Source organism: Ambystoma mexicanum, chromosome 2q, assembly GCF_040938575.1.
Source record: "Ambystoma mexicanum isolate Mex_15411 chromosome 2q, UKY_AmexF1_1, whole genome shotgun sequence".
Taxonomy (NCBI): domain Eukaryota; kingdom Metazoa; phylum Chordata; class Amphibia; order Caudata; family Ambystomatidae; genus Ambystoma; species Ambystoma mexicanum.
Genome location: NC_090924.1, coordinates 522,147,213 through 522,163,744, shown reverse-complemented (window position 1 = coordinate 522,163,744; position 16,532 = coordinate 522,147,213). Strand labels below are relative to the sequence as shown.

Here is a 16,532-nt window from a genome sequence, read left to right as displayed (position 1 = left end):
TAAAGACAAACATAGAACACAGGGCAAAAGCAGAGGCAGGTGGCTTAGGGCTGTGCAACAACGTCTTCAAACGTTTGCAAAATTGGCGTGAATTGAATTCTTGCAGAAGGTTCAGAGGCAGGGTGTTCTCGGGGCCAGAGTGACATAGAATCTTCCATTGCTCAAGGCGCTTTAGGACAAGCGAGAAGCCAGGTACCCATCTTAAAGTTCTACTTGGTTCATATTTGGCCAGGCTGTCCGAGAGGAAGGTGGGTGCAATACCATAAATACACTTATGGGCCTAAGTAAGTAACTTGAACTGTACACGAGCTGCCACAGATAGCCAGTGCAGTTCCTTCCTTATTTCAGAGGTGCGAGTGTTCCGAGGTACATTTTTTGCGATACGAATAGCATCGTTTTATATGACTTGCAGTTTCTGAATGCTACTCTTACTTGCACCTCCCAACAAAGCATTACAGTAACCAATTCTAGGAAGAATACTAGCTCGAGCAAGGGAAATGCATTTGTTTTCTGAGAGGAAATGTCTTATTTGTCTCAGCAACTTAAGATGGTAATGTGAATCTTTGGAGATGCGATTCACTTGAGCATCAGAACCCAACGATGCTTCTAAGTAAACACCCAAAGTTTTTACTCTATTGAGAACTGGAATTGCACAGTCCTCAATCATAAGACTGGAGTAGTTTACAGGGAGTTTTGACCTAGATTGATGAGAGTCAAATATTAACAACTGTTACGTTGCTTTTGAGGCATATCCAATTAGTCGATATTCACTCCTTAATGATGCCGTAACTGGACTGCAGATTATCCATGTCTAGTTTGTGTGTCTCTTCCAACTAAAATAGCAGCTGAATATAATCAGCGTAGTTTGTAAAAAACACACCCATGTCGGCCAGTGTGTAACAAAGAGGTTTGATATAGGTATTAAATAATACTAGTGACAAACTTGCACCCTGTGGGATGCCGTAGGCTATTGGAGCCGAGGTGGAGGAAACATCTCCCCATTGCACGGCTGACCTCATGTTGCCCAGAAACGGCGTGACCCAGCAGATAGCATTCTCTGAGCAATGACCCACAGTGGATAAGGTGGTTAAAAAGGCAGTCATGATCCAGGAGGTTGAAAGCTGCCGAGAGGTCCAACAAAACCATTAATCCTGCTTTCTCTCCATTGTTGATATTAAGCATGATTGTAGGTCTATCAGTGCACGCTCTGTCCCATGATGCAGGCAGAAGCCAGACTGCTTAGGATATAATAGAGTAGCAGGCAATCTTCTTGATTACGTCAAGTAGAAAGTGTGTATTGGTAATAGGCCCAGGGTTTACCAATTCCCTTGGATCAAGTCCTGGTTTCTTAACTAAGGGAGTCACTGTGACTTCCTTGATGTCGTCAGCCACACTGGTATGCAAGAATGACGAGTTAACAAATCTCGTGAAGAATGGGGCGAATATTTTTAGGTTGTCCAGAACTAATTTTGCCAGGACAGCATCCCCAAAAAATGAGGTAGGGTGTAATTTTCTGAAAGCATTTTCCATCTCAAGCACTATAACTGAGTGGAAGTAGATTTAGTGAGGAGAGGTTGATGTTGAGCACTTGGGGAGGTTTTTCCCCCAAGTAAGTCAACAATTGTCTCAATATGTGCAACTGAGCTAAAGAGTTGACCCTTCTTAATTTTATCTCGGGCATAGTTTACTTTGTCTGCAAAGGCTTGATGAGCTTGAACACAATCCGCGGTAGATGGAATAAACGGTTTAACCTGACTTTGGGCTTCTCTAGTGATCTCATAATCTCAAAGAATTTCTTTGAATTATTATCTGCATTCATGATTTCATGATTTGGGCATTAAACAAGTCTTCTTTTGCTTTGTATGTGGCCAATTTGTACGTTTTTGCAAGGTCCTTCCACAGTAACTTGTTAGCCTCCGTTTTCGATTTTAGCCAGGACCTTTTGGCCTAGCGTTTTGCCTTTTTAAAAACCCCTAGTTCTGATGTAAATGAACCTTTATGGCAGAGGCTGTCCCTAACAGTCTTCCATCTTGAGAGGGCTAGTTGATCCCATTGGTCCGTAAGGATCGTTCGATAAGTAGCGGCCAACATATCGGGAAGGGAGTGGGGGGAGGAGGTCAGAGTCCTTGGTGGCTTTCAGTACCGTCTCCATGTATTTAGAGAGGTCATTTGTTTTAATTCTTTTGAAGTTCCTACTAAGGATCCTTTTTGTTGGATTCACTTGTTTCTATTTTTCATGGGGACTGAACAGCAAACTGTACAATTAGGTGGTCTAACCATACGCACAGTCTGGTATTGGTAATGACCATATCTAAATTACGAGACGCAACTGAGTCCAGTATCTTGCCTTTGGAATGGGTGGCTTCTGTTTTATGGACACAAAATTCAATGTTGTTCAGATTAGATTCTAGTAACAGGGCTTCCCCATCAGTGATGTCTCCTCGCCATTGATTTAAATCGCCCAGCAAAATAGTTGAACAATTTGGTTGTTTAGCAGACCCAGAATCTGACTCATTTCATTGTTAAAGGTAGCCATGTTCTCCAGAGGATGGTAAAGCGAAATGAGATTTATACACATGTTATGATTTGGGGTAAATTTCAGGTGCATAATTACGCAGCCGTTGCATGTGCTTGGTACTTCAAATAAGGACATCTCTTTCTTAGCTAATACCGCAACTCCCCCTCCATTACCTTCGATTCTGCGAGAAAAAGACCTAACCTGGAGGAATGGCAAGCTCAAACGTAGGCCCATTAAAGTCCTCAAGCCAGGTTTCCGTATTACAGAATATGTCAGTGTTGTTCTCCAGTATGAAGTCATGAATGTCCAAAGCGTGTTTATTCATGGACCTTGTATTTATTAAGGATAGCTTTATAATGCCCTTATCAGGTATGCTTAGGACGGGTGGCAATGTACGGGCATGCCAACGATCTGTAGACATTAAAGTAAGCCTTCTATTATTTGAACTGTTCAGCTTAGGAGGCGCCAAGAATGGTGTATTAATTGTCGCACAAATGGGCACGACTAAGTTGGCAGCGGATTTAAGAGCCTCTGAGCCCAAGGCAACACTTGAATAGCTTGAGAGTGGTAGGAGGATTAATCGGAGTCGCTTGAGGTCGTAATAGTGTGTGTGTGTGTGTTTTTATTGTTTTTCTGTATTGCTAAAGCTTGTCACCCCCATTGCTATTAACGATGGTAACACAGAAGCAGAATCCAGATCCAATGGTATGGTGATGTCTACAGGATGTATACCACTGGGTAGAGTAGAATTTATGACAGATTGAGTATTAATATTAAGCAAAACTGACCAACCAAAAAGATCCAAGTCATTAAGATCTGCCTCAACATTAAACAAGGGACTTTTGACCGCAGTTACTGAAAGTTACCGTTGGGCCATCTCAACGTTTGCATTTCATGCCTTGAAGAGGGCTTTAACTATCGTTGGGTGAAAACAGGATTCCTCCACAATGAGACAGTGCTGTGTTGTCCATGAAGTTAGATGTGATCCTTTCCATTAACCCTGAGATTCCAAGGAAGCCATCGATCATCTACCGCCAAGAGCTAACTGAACACACACCAGAAACCAACGTTCGTCAATTGCTGAACAAATTCACCTTACCCTTAATCTGGCCGATGAACACATTACCCTCTCCTCGGCTGCTATTCTCTATTCACAGTGTTGGCCAATCAAGACGCCACACTTTTTGAGGTGACTAGTGAATGCATGAGAGAACAATGGTGGCTCAGGAAAGCGGATGTGCAGCAGTGATCTGTGCACAAAGTGCTGTGGCCCATCCTGCAACACAATAAATATGGGAATGTGCATGAACTCTTTAATTGGGGGAGCATATACATTCAGAACTAGGCAATGGGACATTTTATAATGTCTTGCCAACTGATGATAAAATGGATTAATTAAAACCCCTCTAGATGTACTGGCAAGTCATTATGATCCATTTTCTGCCTTTAACATCTATTCCGATTGATTAGGCGCTTAAAATGCTATTGGATACTTGTATCTTTAGAGGACCAAAAACTACATAATATCTTCCAACTTGACCCCATGTATTTAGTGTATTAAGGTGGCAACAGCTCGAATTCAATACGTAGGCGTCTTTGTCATTTTGGTCACACTAAGCTTTTTTACCTGCAGGTAAGTGGTATGGAATTCCTTGGGTGAAATACTGGAGGGATTGCACATGTTTTAGATTGCAAGCCAAGGTACTGTGTACTAAAAATTAAAATTTTTGAATGACATTTTAAAAAATCTGTATATACATACCACATGCAAACGGCATGGGCACAAATATAGGTTTCTGCAACTAGATTCTCTGGGTGGATTTTGTCGCGATTTCTAGAAAAACATTACATCCTGCGACTTATGCAGAAGAAAAATAATACACTTATACAGAATGCGGGGTGTAGTAGCCATGTGTATCCTCGGGTGTGAGGTGCACAGTGAGAAAAAAGGCCATTATTGGTACACCTCATTTGTGCAAAAATGCAAAGGCAGTGCGTTGCTTTCATGATATCGAAGACCTTGTTATGACCGTTTGGGCTTTGTGAAAGGAAAGGAATCTCAGAATGGTTTTTTCACTACACACAAATGCATGGACATAACATGCAAAAATACGTTTTAAAAAAAAAGTTGTATGCAAACAACAAGGCAAAAACCACATTTGACAGGCACACGCTGCAAACAAGAAAGGGCTCGGTCACTGGTGCAGAACAAACTATGTGTGCATGCAGACCAACTCAATGTAACCTGTCATCAATGACCAGGCACACCTTGAGGTGCAAATAAGCACAGAAACCTTCAATGCAGGTCTTTTGTGAGCATGCAAATATACCTGATAGGTCTTCACTCGAACTGTCATTCGGAGCCAGCACTGGACTTTTGGACAAAAATGTGAAGTTTTAAACATCCGTGAGGTGCAGGATTCAGACAAGCCTTATCTTGCTCAGGAGCACGTGCAACGCATTAGCTCTCAACTCCTTCCTTCACTGCATTTTTAACCTGCTTTTCATATTTCTGACAGTCTTTTGGCGTGCCCATTCAGTCCTCTTTCTTTTGATCCCCCATCCTGATTTCAGCAAATATGGACTATCAAATGAGCTTAACTGGCAGCGTGGCTGGCATCCCGCCACCTAGACTTTGAAGCAGACCGGCCACGCAGAAGCAAGCAGATTTACAGATAAAAGGTACTTAAGAAGATCCAGGCCTTGATGCACTTGTACTACATGCCCGTTCCCCATCTCCCTTATTACTTCTGTGTGTATTCAAACTACCATACAAAAAAACGTATTAGCAAAGCCAATAGTTCTGGCTTATGTGTAGGCATTGGAAAGGCATGACTATCATGGAACTACCTGGCCATAAATTGGCAACAGCTGGCACATGTCGAGAGTACCTGAACATGTGATGCCGCTGCCCTATACTGAAGTCAAAACAAATGGCTTTGCCAATGCATGTTTGTAAGAGGACTTAATTGCAAATATGCAAGGTATGTTGCATATAAATCGAGTGGCTGAAGGCTTACTTGGCTAACACGTTTTCGGTTTATTACACCAGGAGCCCATTGCCAGCGGCAAGTTAGCCATTATCTTACAGAAGACTGCAGACAAATAACACTGCAAGGTCCAATACACAGACAGTTTCATGTTAATGCGTGATAGAAAGAGCTAGCTCAAACATCTCAGGAGGGTGTGTTTTTTTGCAGGCATGCACTGGGTTTGAGCGGCCATAGAAATCATCATGGCCATGGGTAGTCAATGTGTGTGTAAAGGCCAAACAACGCTGACAAGCTGCGTGTCCCTCCTCACATCCCATCTCCCTCCTTGCTGTATTCCAAAGCAAGTTTCCCTTTATAGGACGGCCAAAACTAAAAAATAACCGGGTGAGGTGGGTGAAGGAGCTCAAGAATCCATCAAATGTTTCCTGGCGCTGACCTTCTTGCTTGGTGTAGATTGTTTACATTTTATCACAGAGTCAGTGATGTGGGGAAAGAAATGGGGGCTCCCTTTACCCTAATTTCTAGTAGCTAAGAGGTTTGAAGAATAAATTCTACTTCTTCAGTGCATTGGGCGCAGGTCCTGAGCCCCCACCTCATCCCTCCAAATAAGCCACCATGATTGCTCATACGGATACAGAAGAATAGAGTAGAATCAAGAGTAGAAGAGGCATAATACCTGGGAAAAGAGGCCGCAGAGTCACAAGACACTAAGCCCATTCTAGGGGTGTGAGGAGAGACCCACACATGTGTCTCCTACCATCAAACAGGACAGGTCCTGACCTAGAGGAGTGAACCAGGCGGAATAGTGAAAGACCTGTGCTTGATCCGTCGGAGCCAACGGTATGCGACCTGTGGCTCACCAGATGTTTTGGACTACAACTGCCATGATCGCTCATTATTGACTCTGCTGATTAGCTCGGATGGGAGCTGTAGTCCGAAACATCTGGGGAGCCAACAATTGCAGAGCCTCTAGTATTGCATTCAAAGGACACTGTGTATTCTCCTAGACACCAAATTCCGGGTTGGGGAGATGGATCTGGCCAAGGAGGGGAATCATATTTCCAATGTCATATTCTAAGCAGGAGGCTTAGAAGACCAGAGGATTCCTTTTTTTGGGGGTGGGCGGGGGGTACGGGGCTCTATCAAAGACCTGGCAGGCATGTGGTCACACTACTTCCTATTTAACTCCTAGAAAGATCACGCTCCACTACTGCATGGCTTACATTCTATAAAAGGTAATTTGTGCACCATTCAAACTAAAGACAGAGCTTCAGAGACTACGCAAATGAGGCTATACATTGAATCCCAGAGTTCTGCTCACATGGAATCTCAACAAGCATACTTTTGGAACATGCACTTTGCCTATAACCCCTACGTGCCATTGACGGAATAAGACGTGCAGTGACAATCATCCACAGCCATAACTCCCGGGGCCAGGGCACAGCGTGAGAGAATCCCCAACCAAATTAGTACGACTTTATACTAATTTCACCATCGGATTCCAAGAACTGTATTAATTATGGTCACTTTTGTAACACTGGTCCAGAAATGCAGCACACTCAAAGCCCTATTTTGAAAGTGTCCCAAATCCTGCCTGAAAACATGCCACAGTCTCATTTCAAACCAAACACGCAAGGCCGGTCTGCCCCTGAATTGAGACATTTTTAACCCCTGTGCTGTAAAAGTAAAACTTGTAAATGCTTGAAGAGACCATAGAGAGGGCATGAAGTTGACCCCTGCATTCAGTACTATCCAGACCGCTGCCATATGTCATCACTCCAAGGATATCTAAATCAAACTGTTAGTCACGATGTCCAAAATGCTTCACAGTTCATACCTTGAGCGTAAATCATACCAACCATTTGGTCTGGCAACAGAATCAAGAATTAATAAGCCAGTTGTTAAACTTTGGGACAGTATCATGCTCACAACGAGACTTCATAATGTGGGAATGCCTACCGTGAGACTGCTATAGGTCAACCAGGCCAAATGATCGCCCACCAAAAACTAAAGCAGATGGCCTACCAAAATTCAACCAGAGATGATTTACCAAAATTCAATCAGGGCTAAAAGTCGGCATACATTAGGAATAGAGATGGAAGAAGGGGTTAGGGTTAGCCAAATAAAACTGAAAGAGGGTTAAAGAGGGGGCACGAGGCATGCGGGAGAGAAACACGGGGACTGGTGAATGCCACACTAAAAAAAGTAAAAATATTAAAAAAAGACTGTCAAATTTGCAGAAGGTTGATGATTAACCATTTGTTCAAACAAAAATAGAAAGTCGACGTTGAGGAGGTCGACTTTCAGCAGCCTCACAATGGGCAGACTCGCGGAGAAGTCGGCTTTTGGACATGTTCGGGTTCTTCATCGTAGGCCTATGAAATCCTAGAAGTGTACAGGGGAGGCCCTGAACTGAGAAAATAGGTGCAAGTAGGGTTTACAGACGGATCCGTACCAAGCCCATCTGCTTAGGGCTCACATTGTCATAATCCCTTTATTTATCGACGTAACACTACAGACAAACATTTCTACACACATATGCATGAACACATTTACACACATGACTAGTGCTAAACACACTCACTGGAACGTACCTAATGGCGATGGGCCCTTTGGTCACTGGCTTTAGCTTAGACCTCCAGTCTGCCGGTGCCTCAGATGCACTCCCACCGGTGCTCGCAGTTCCTGAAGAGAAACATTTTGTACGTTTCTTTAAGATATTCAGTTAAACATCATCTTACATAATGCAGATAAAGATCCTCCCACATAGACAAGCTCAAGAGAATCGATCGACCTCAGAGAAACCAACAAAACCACACTTCAACCAAAGTGCTACTAAAATGAACAGGTCTACAACAAAAAAAGCAATCGTACCGTGCACCGAGTTGCCCAACTTCAGGCTTCGAGGGCACGAAACATGTCAGATTTTCAGGATGTCCCTCAATATTCATGAGCTAAATTTACATACAATGGTGCTAAATGCTTGCAATTTTTTTGCATGAATATTAATGAGGGATAACCAGAAAACCCGTCAGGATTCTGGCCCTCGATACCTGGAGTTAGACAGCCGTGGTCTAGCAGATGGCAGGAGCCTTTTGAGCGTTCTCCTTTAATGCAAGTGCTTCAGACCAGTGTTGCCAACTTGGCGACTTTGTCGCTATATTTAGCGAGAAAGTGCGCCCCCCTAGCGACTTTCTGCTAAAAAAGCGCCTAGCGAGAAATCTAGCTACTTTCTTCCATTGGTTTGGGAATTACACTTTTTTCTATTGGTTTCCAAACCAATGAAAGAAAAGTAGCTAGTTTTCTCACTAACAACTGACCTCATGCGGACGTAACTCTTGACTTGACAGCTGTGGGGTCACCAGTGTATGCAACAGCAAAGCGTGACCCCATCCCTCAGCCTGTCAGGCTCAGCCTCCATTTCGTGCAGTGCTGCACTGATCAGGCTGCTGATGCAGGGCACTGGCAAACGTTGCCTTTCGGCTCTGCGGTTTTTCCCCAGTGAATTTAGAATGTGAATTCAATATTCACTTGCATTAAGAATATTTAACAGATGTTAACATCTTTCCATCGTGTGCGGTCAGTTGTGTATTTTAGAAAGCTCCATTAGTGCATTTTGTCAGAATAAACCCACAAGGCTGCAGTCAAAAATGTTTGAACAACTGTGTTGCAAAAATGAAAATAGCAAAACATAAATACATGTCAAACTTTTTATTCCAGAAGTAAACTGTACTATGATAAAATATCAATACATAATTCAGTATACGGCTCGATCCGGGAAAGTAATGAATTCTCTGGGGCTCTATGCACCAGGACAGGCAACCTTAAGCCACCTGGAGTCACACCTAGTACATTCTACATGTTTTCAGACATACTGATGCGTTCCTAGAAGGGTGATTTTTTAAAGTGAAATTCACAGATGTTTGCCTCTCTGATTTTCAATCACCCGTCATGCACTTGCCCAATTATGCAAATTAGGCGATGACGTCATTTAGCTACTTCTAGCTACTTTTTGGACAGCCAATAGCTACTTTTCTTACTGAGGAGTTGGCAACACTGCTTCAGACACTATTTGGACATTGTCAACAAGAGCACATTCCCACTTCCCTTTAAGTTAAACATAACGAAGACCAATGCGACACTTAAATCAACTTACTCAAACGTGCAACAAAATTGGAACAAAAACAGGAAGATCGTCGTCCCGTGTCTCCCAATGTAGCAGACACCAACAGCTCACTTACACCCCTAAAAGGTGTCTCACCAAACTGCCCCCTGATGCAAACCTTTTAGCAAAGTACGATTGGCGGTTGTCCTGCAAATGGTAGTTTGTCTGTGCTTATTACGACATTCTAAACATACGATGTGTGTAGAATACTTCAAAGACGTGTGCTGTCAAAGGTGCACACAATGCAAAATGTTGTAGTGGGCATGCTCCACAAGGTGAAGTTTTGAGCTGGAGCCCCTGCACAAATGTTAGAAGTTCACCGTACCCATGAGGGCATTTTTCCACTTACCACCCCAGCTTCAAATTCTTCCACAACGGAGTGAGTGCCTGCACACACATGGGCAATCCCATGTAATGTGTTGAGTACATGGGGATTTAATAAAAGTTTTAGGGTGCGAGTGCCTGTTTTTTATGGCAAAATAAGCATAACATACAAGAGGAATAACGTCATATAATGTGAGCTACAGAGCAGTAAATGGCAGCATCTCCTGGTAAATGGTAAACGCCAGTGCAATTTCTATAAAGATGGCACAACAGTTGGTTTTCTTCGTGTGTGCTTGATCCATGCCACAACACCAGATTCGTTCTGGTCAATATAGATCTTCATATTAGAGGAAGCATGTCTGTCACAGGACACGAGCGTGAGGCTCAAGTTCAAACCTCTGAATTGCACCAACAGCAAATGCTGCTAATAGCCAGCCATTGGTTCTCCCTTAACCTAGCACCCTCAAATTCTTCTACAGGCCATGTGGCGAATGCCGCCTGCTCCAACAAAATCAGACCTGGTAACAACGCTCTGCCTGTCCAGCAGTAGCCACTTTAAATGGGACAATTTCTGAATTGTTGACATACTACTAATGCGAACATGCCATTTAACTGCATACCACAAACTGAGGTTTCAGGTCAAAAAAATAAAACTATGAATTTCTAAATTTCCAACAATACCATCAATAAGTTACCGTAATACAATAGGTGCTGCCGGATTGATCACCCAAATTCGGAGCCCTCCACGTGGTCGAGCATTCAATCACTCTTAATAAATGGCTGGCATTTAATAAACATTCTTTTCACAAACAGGACTGGGATTAGATATTCTACTGCGAGCTACCACTCTTCCTACAAAGACACTATTCAGAATGGCTGCAAACAATGTACAATAAACCTAAACCAACAATGTACAATCATTTCTAAACCAATCTATATACCAAATATGTGGCAGAATATAAACTAATAGCAATTCCTTGCAAGCATGTGATACATGCATTTTGATAAAAGCTAGGATTTATGAAAATATCCTTTTTAATAAGAGATGGAAAAGTAGACCTTCAGAATTGCATATGCAAACACCATCAACCCAAACACAAAGTGTGGGCCTAGTGGGGAGCAAAGAAAAGCATGCAAGACGCTACAGTTGACTGCGACCTTCACTCCAACATATAGAAACTAAGATGTCTTATGTAGGCCTTCAAATTTGTTGCCCTTGTCCTCCTACTGGAAGCTGCAAAACTGATTTGGAGAAGTCATTAAGAAATGTCCATTGCAGTCTGAAACGGGATACCCTAGCCCCAAATAGGCACCAGCTTGCAACGGGCTTAAAACTCAACAACGCATCCCGTGTACAACATAAAGGTGAACACAGACGATGCATAAACCTCATGTAGTCCCAAATTATGAATGAAAGAACTTTAGGCAGCCAAGAGAAAACATGTTGCACACATTTCTGAATGGTTAAGCTTGAAAGGCCAGCAAACGGTAAGAAAACAGACTTATTGTAACATTACAGTGGAAGTCCAACAGAATCCCTTACAATTCTACCAAATTACATCTGAGAATGCAATTGTCAATCCCAGTCCCATAGGGCATGATGAATCAGACGCTTGCTGATCGCAAAAAAGAAAAGACTTGAGGAACTGTACGATATCCTAAAACCCGAACAATTCAGGACTGGTGGGTGGAAATGTGTAGTCTGGCCACAATTCACACACACAACAATACAGGATGTGTAATTTGGCATCAGTTCCTGGATCTTTAGGAGTGACTACCCATTAATCAGACAAACACAGTCAACATGTGTTCATCACTGTATTATGAATTTATGTTTGGTCATCTGTTCTCTTGATATTTTATTAATGTACTTATACCTCACGATGTACAGCCTAAAGTCAATAATCCTGTTCCCGTACCTTCTACCTACACCTCTGCCCTCTCCTTGGTACTCTGAGTTACTGTGGGGTTTTTCAAACAAGCTCCTTTCAACAGTCCAAAATAAGAATTTCTACCTTGTAGTGGTCAGGATAACTTCTTTTCTTACTCTGATGAAACTAACTAAATAATTAAATGGCAAGATCTCTCTATAATAATGCAAGTAATCAATGTGTTCTTATTCTAAAGAATTTCAATCTTCTGAGGGTCTCGCTCCACTGCACTTATGTTCAAGGTCCATGTCTCCCTCACATATTTTCTGTAAATTGTGCTCTTCGGGTGGGGTGTAGCCACCTCCAATATTGCTGCAGGTGACTAATTTTCAACAAGTTTTCTCCAGCAAGCACAGGGGCACTTGGATTTTCTCCTTGATACTAAGAGAGAGCAAACCCATTTTGCCTTCTTCAGTTTCCCCTGGCAGGGTTGACAAGCTCTCATCACCTCCCGCTTTTACATCCCCAATTTCTCCACTCCCCATATCCCCCTTGCCATGCTATTCCTCCACACTACAGCATGTACTTGTTCCATGACCCCTCTTGAGTTTATCCCAATCAGTTTGGCGTCCCAACCCCAACTCTTTCTTTGGGCCAAGCATGCCCCATCATTCCTTTCTGTTCTTTCTAGATACCACCTTCTTAGCCTCCAGCACTTCCTCTTGACCCCTCCTGCCTACCTCCTCCTTCTGATAATCTGTTCCAATCTCTTCTTGTTCTTCTGCCCCAAGCTCCTGCTGATGTTCCACTCAAACCACCGCAACGTGTTCTATTCCCTCCTCCTACGGATGTTCCACATCAACCTCTTTCTGATAATCTCCAGCTCCTATATCTCCAGATACTCTCCAATACCCACTCCTGATGACTGGTAATCTCCTCCTAATCATCTCTATCAACCTACCTCTCCTTATCCTTCTATCTGACGACTTCTTCTCTATTTGCTCCAATCTTGCTTCCCTCGTCTCTTCAAACTCACCAAAAGTCTCCTTCCTAACCCGTCAACTTGCTCTAATTTCCAGACGCAATCTCCTTCTCTAAACACTCACATCACTGTGCTATAAAACAGCCCTTTTATACTTTGTGTCTATCAATATGTTTGGTGCTTACAACTGTGCATGTTAATGATTGGACCACTGAGATTAGTCCGACTTTTTTTCTGTATAGATATAATTTGTATTTGATTGTGTATTAGTTGAAATATGGGGTGGGTGGACCAAGACTTCATAAAGCCAGAACGGCATCATGGATTCTCTTTGTGCCTATGTCCACAAATTCGAGGCGGTGCACGCGAACTACAGTAACCTATGTTTCAGTCAGGATCTCTGGGGAGAGTCAGAAGTACTTTGTAGTGAACACAACAGTTTCTGTATTTTTCCAAACCTACCTTGGGGAGGGTGTTCACTTTACTGCACGAGGTCAGGCGTCCATTGGCAATGCCCTTAAATGGATGGTCATGTCATCTTGTGGCATGTGACTGTCCCCTGCCCAATGACGTGGGCTAATTGAGGGTGTCACACCTCTCGATATCCCAAGAGTAAGGAAGGGGACGTTGTCGTAGTACATGGATGATAATTCCTTACCTTCGATTGAATCAAATGTGATTTTGCCCAATTGATTTCCATCTCAGAATTTGTTGAAAACATTTTAATTAAAAAAAAAACAAGTCTCTGTTCTTAATGCCAGGCTACATTATGTCTCTCTCTGTCCTAAACCCAAGCTTTTTCAATTTGTCTCTAGTCTGTAATATGTTCTAGTAATGTTATTACCCTCTGTTGTGGTCATTATGGCGATTACATAATTGACATTCACAACTCATGTGACCTTGTTTATGGCTCGGTCCTGTAACTTCTAACAGCCGGTCAAATAAATCGGTCCTGTAACTTCTAACAGTCGGTCATGTAAGGACGGCAGGGTATCAAACAGTGAAGACAGACAAGTGATCACAGTTCAAGGGTGTTTATTGAACTTCAATGGGTTGGTTAAACGCCTATCTAAACCTAAATCTAAGGGCCTCATTAGAAGTTTGGCGGGAGACTTGCCGGTAAAACCTGTTGCCAATCCTTACTTGTAAATACAAAATGGTGTGGGACAATAATGTATGCACAAAAGAAAAGTATTCAAGAAATAATATGTCAGGATAGTTCAGCAGTTGGCTTCCCTGCCCAATGTTTTCAGCACGGGGCAAGATGGCACGTTCCAGCTTCGCACACACTCTGGGCTTCTCTGACATGAGGATACTGTTCAAAGCATAAGTATCAGGACCTTCTGTCAAAGGCTCTTTTCCAATAACAGTCTCTTACTGCAGAGGGCCTGTTGTAACAAATAGGCACCAAAGTTCCTTTATTATCAGGATTTTTACTGAAAAGTTCCTGCTTCCAATGTTAACCATGGATCCCCCTCGTTCGGGCTCAGACCATGTAATCTAAGTTTCTAAGTTTCCTTCTTGATATAAAAATAAATAAATAGAAGACTTTGAATATGCGATGGGTTTTGCTTAAACCATCGCAGGACCACTGATTCACTTCACACAATATTCTTGCCAATCCTCTGCCACTTCTTGGCTGGATACCACAGAGACCTTCGATTGAGCGCCCTTGTGGTGCCGGACCACTCTGTCACTGGTATTGTATCTTTCTCCTTTAATGTTCAAACATTCATCAACAATTAATCTTTCCTCATGTCTTTCATCACACGTGTTTCAATCTTCATTCTTGCGCTCGTTATACAATGTTCCCACTTGCAACCTTGACTTCAACACAAACCGGTCTTGCATCGGTCTCCCCAACTCACCGGCTGTGTTGATCTCTCTGGAGCTGCTTTTGATTGTGAGCCAAGGATGGTACCACGTGGCTGCTGTTCCTCCCCGACTCAGTCAGCCATTGAGGAGGGCCCCAGGTATCTCCAACACACAATACAGGATTCTTCAGTTTGGTTTCCTGACCTTAAGCTTTCTAATCTGAAGGTTTCTGGAAAGTAATGGCTTCTCGCCGAAAAGGTCAAGGGTTTCTCCCTCCTTGCCTACCCTTCTTGGTTTGCAGTCTTTCCTCCTTCGTTCAGCTGCCGTTGGGAAAGTACTGTTCCTTCATGTGCTTTGCCTCGCTCAGATTGTGCTCTCGTGCGCCGCCTTTTATCCGTGTTGGGAAGTGTAATGGAAGTCAGGTGTGAGCGATTACCAGTACTTGCCTGACCATAGTAGTGGGACATATCAGGTACACTGCTCGGGTGCGAGTCAGTTTTCTTCCAGACCGGGCTGTTCGTGTAGGGAAAGGGGAGGGTAGAGTTTCTAAATATCCCATTGGGTAGGATGGGGTAAATGTGTTACAGGGAGGGGGATACCACGTCTCGCATCAGGTGTCCCACTCCCGAAGAGCCCTCACCCAGGTGATCCTCACGCACCAGTCCACCCCCAGGTCTGGATTCAAAGGCAATGGCTATGCCCTGGCCACCTGAGAGAGAGTTTTCTGGTGAACAAAGAGCAATCCGATCTTACTCCGAACAGGCGTGCAGAATTCCGAGAGTTCATGGTAAATACCAGGAAAGTGACATTGGAATTGCCAGTTTGGAAGATGAAAGCAATAAAAAAGGAGCCGAGAGTGATTCTCAAAAAGGTTATATAGCTTCAGAGGCTAGCCAGAGTAGTGAGTCTTTTAGCATCATCAATTTAAGTGATCTTTTCCGGGACAGAGAGCGCTACAGAGAATTAAGATAAGACACCTTCTAGGAGGAGTACAATATCATCAGCTGATACCACTAGAGGAAGAAAGCAAGATAGAGCTGCAGAGGTGGCTGCACAACATGGAGGCATGGAACAGCCGAGCAATATTCAGAGATATTCCAGACCTCGTGATAGAATCAAACGCGAGGAGATCAGGCTGGGGAGCCAGATGCAGATAGTTACTTACAGGGGGCAAATGGTCCCAAGCAGAACTAGATCTAGACATCAACTGTTTAGTAATACTGGCAGGCTCATTCGCGAAGGACAGGGTGCACTGTTGTATACTCCTCAGGATGGACAATATATCAGCAGTATGTTGTATCAAGCTAGGGGCACACAGTCCAAGCTGTTGGTGGATTTAGCAAAAGATTTCTGGCACTAGTGCCTCAAGAGAAAGATCTCGATTACGGCAGAGCACCTTTCGGAAGCAGAACAGAGTGGCATACTGGAACTCCTGCTACTTACAGGATTCCAGCGACTGGATGTTGAACAGAGCAGTATTCTCGATATTACAGCATGCATGGGGTCCCCACTAGGCACAGACCACTTCACATCCAGGCTGAAATATTTAAGCTGAAGGTTAGACCCCGGAGCGCAGGGGACAGATGTGTTCCTTCATTAGTGAACAGGGACAACCCATTATGCGTGCCCTTCGTTTGCAATGCTGGCGAGAATCCTAGCAAAGATACGCAGGGAGAAAGCAGAGGTAGTGATACTGACACCACACTGGCGGTTACAAGCATGGTTTCCAGTTCTGATGGAACTTTCCGCAGATTTCCCATGCATGATCCTGTTCGAGACCTGCTGACAGATCAAGTGGGGGTGGTACATCCCTTAGTGGAATCTCAGCCTCACAAGACTAGCATGCAGAGTTTCCAGCTTAGAT

The 16,532-nt window shown here is 43.4% G+C and overlaps 1 protein-coding gene across 2 annotated transcripts in view; it reads right to left on the bottom strand.

Moving 5' to 3' along the window:
* Positions 1–16,532, bottom strand: part of MICALL2 (MICAL like 2) — a 316,518-nt gene that overhangs the window by 112,033 nt on the left and 187,953 nt on the right. For both annotated transcript variants that reach the window (XM_069647644.1, XM_069647643.1), the window contains exon 8: positions 8,106–8,196. In XM_069647644.1, coding sequence (XP_069503745.1) covers positions 8,106–8,196 — 91 coding nt within the window. The remainder of the gene's footprint in view (positions 1–8,105; positions 8,197–16,532) is intronic.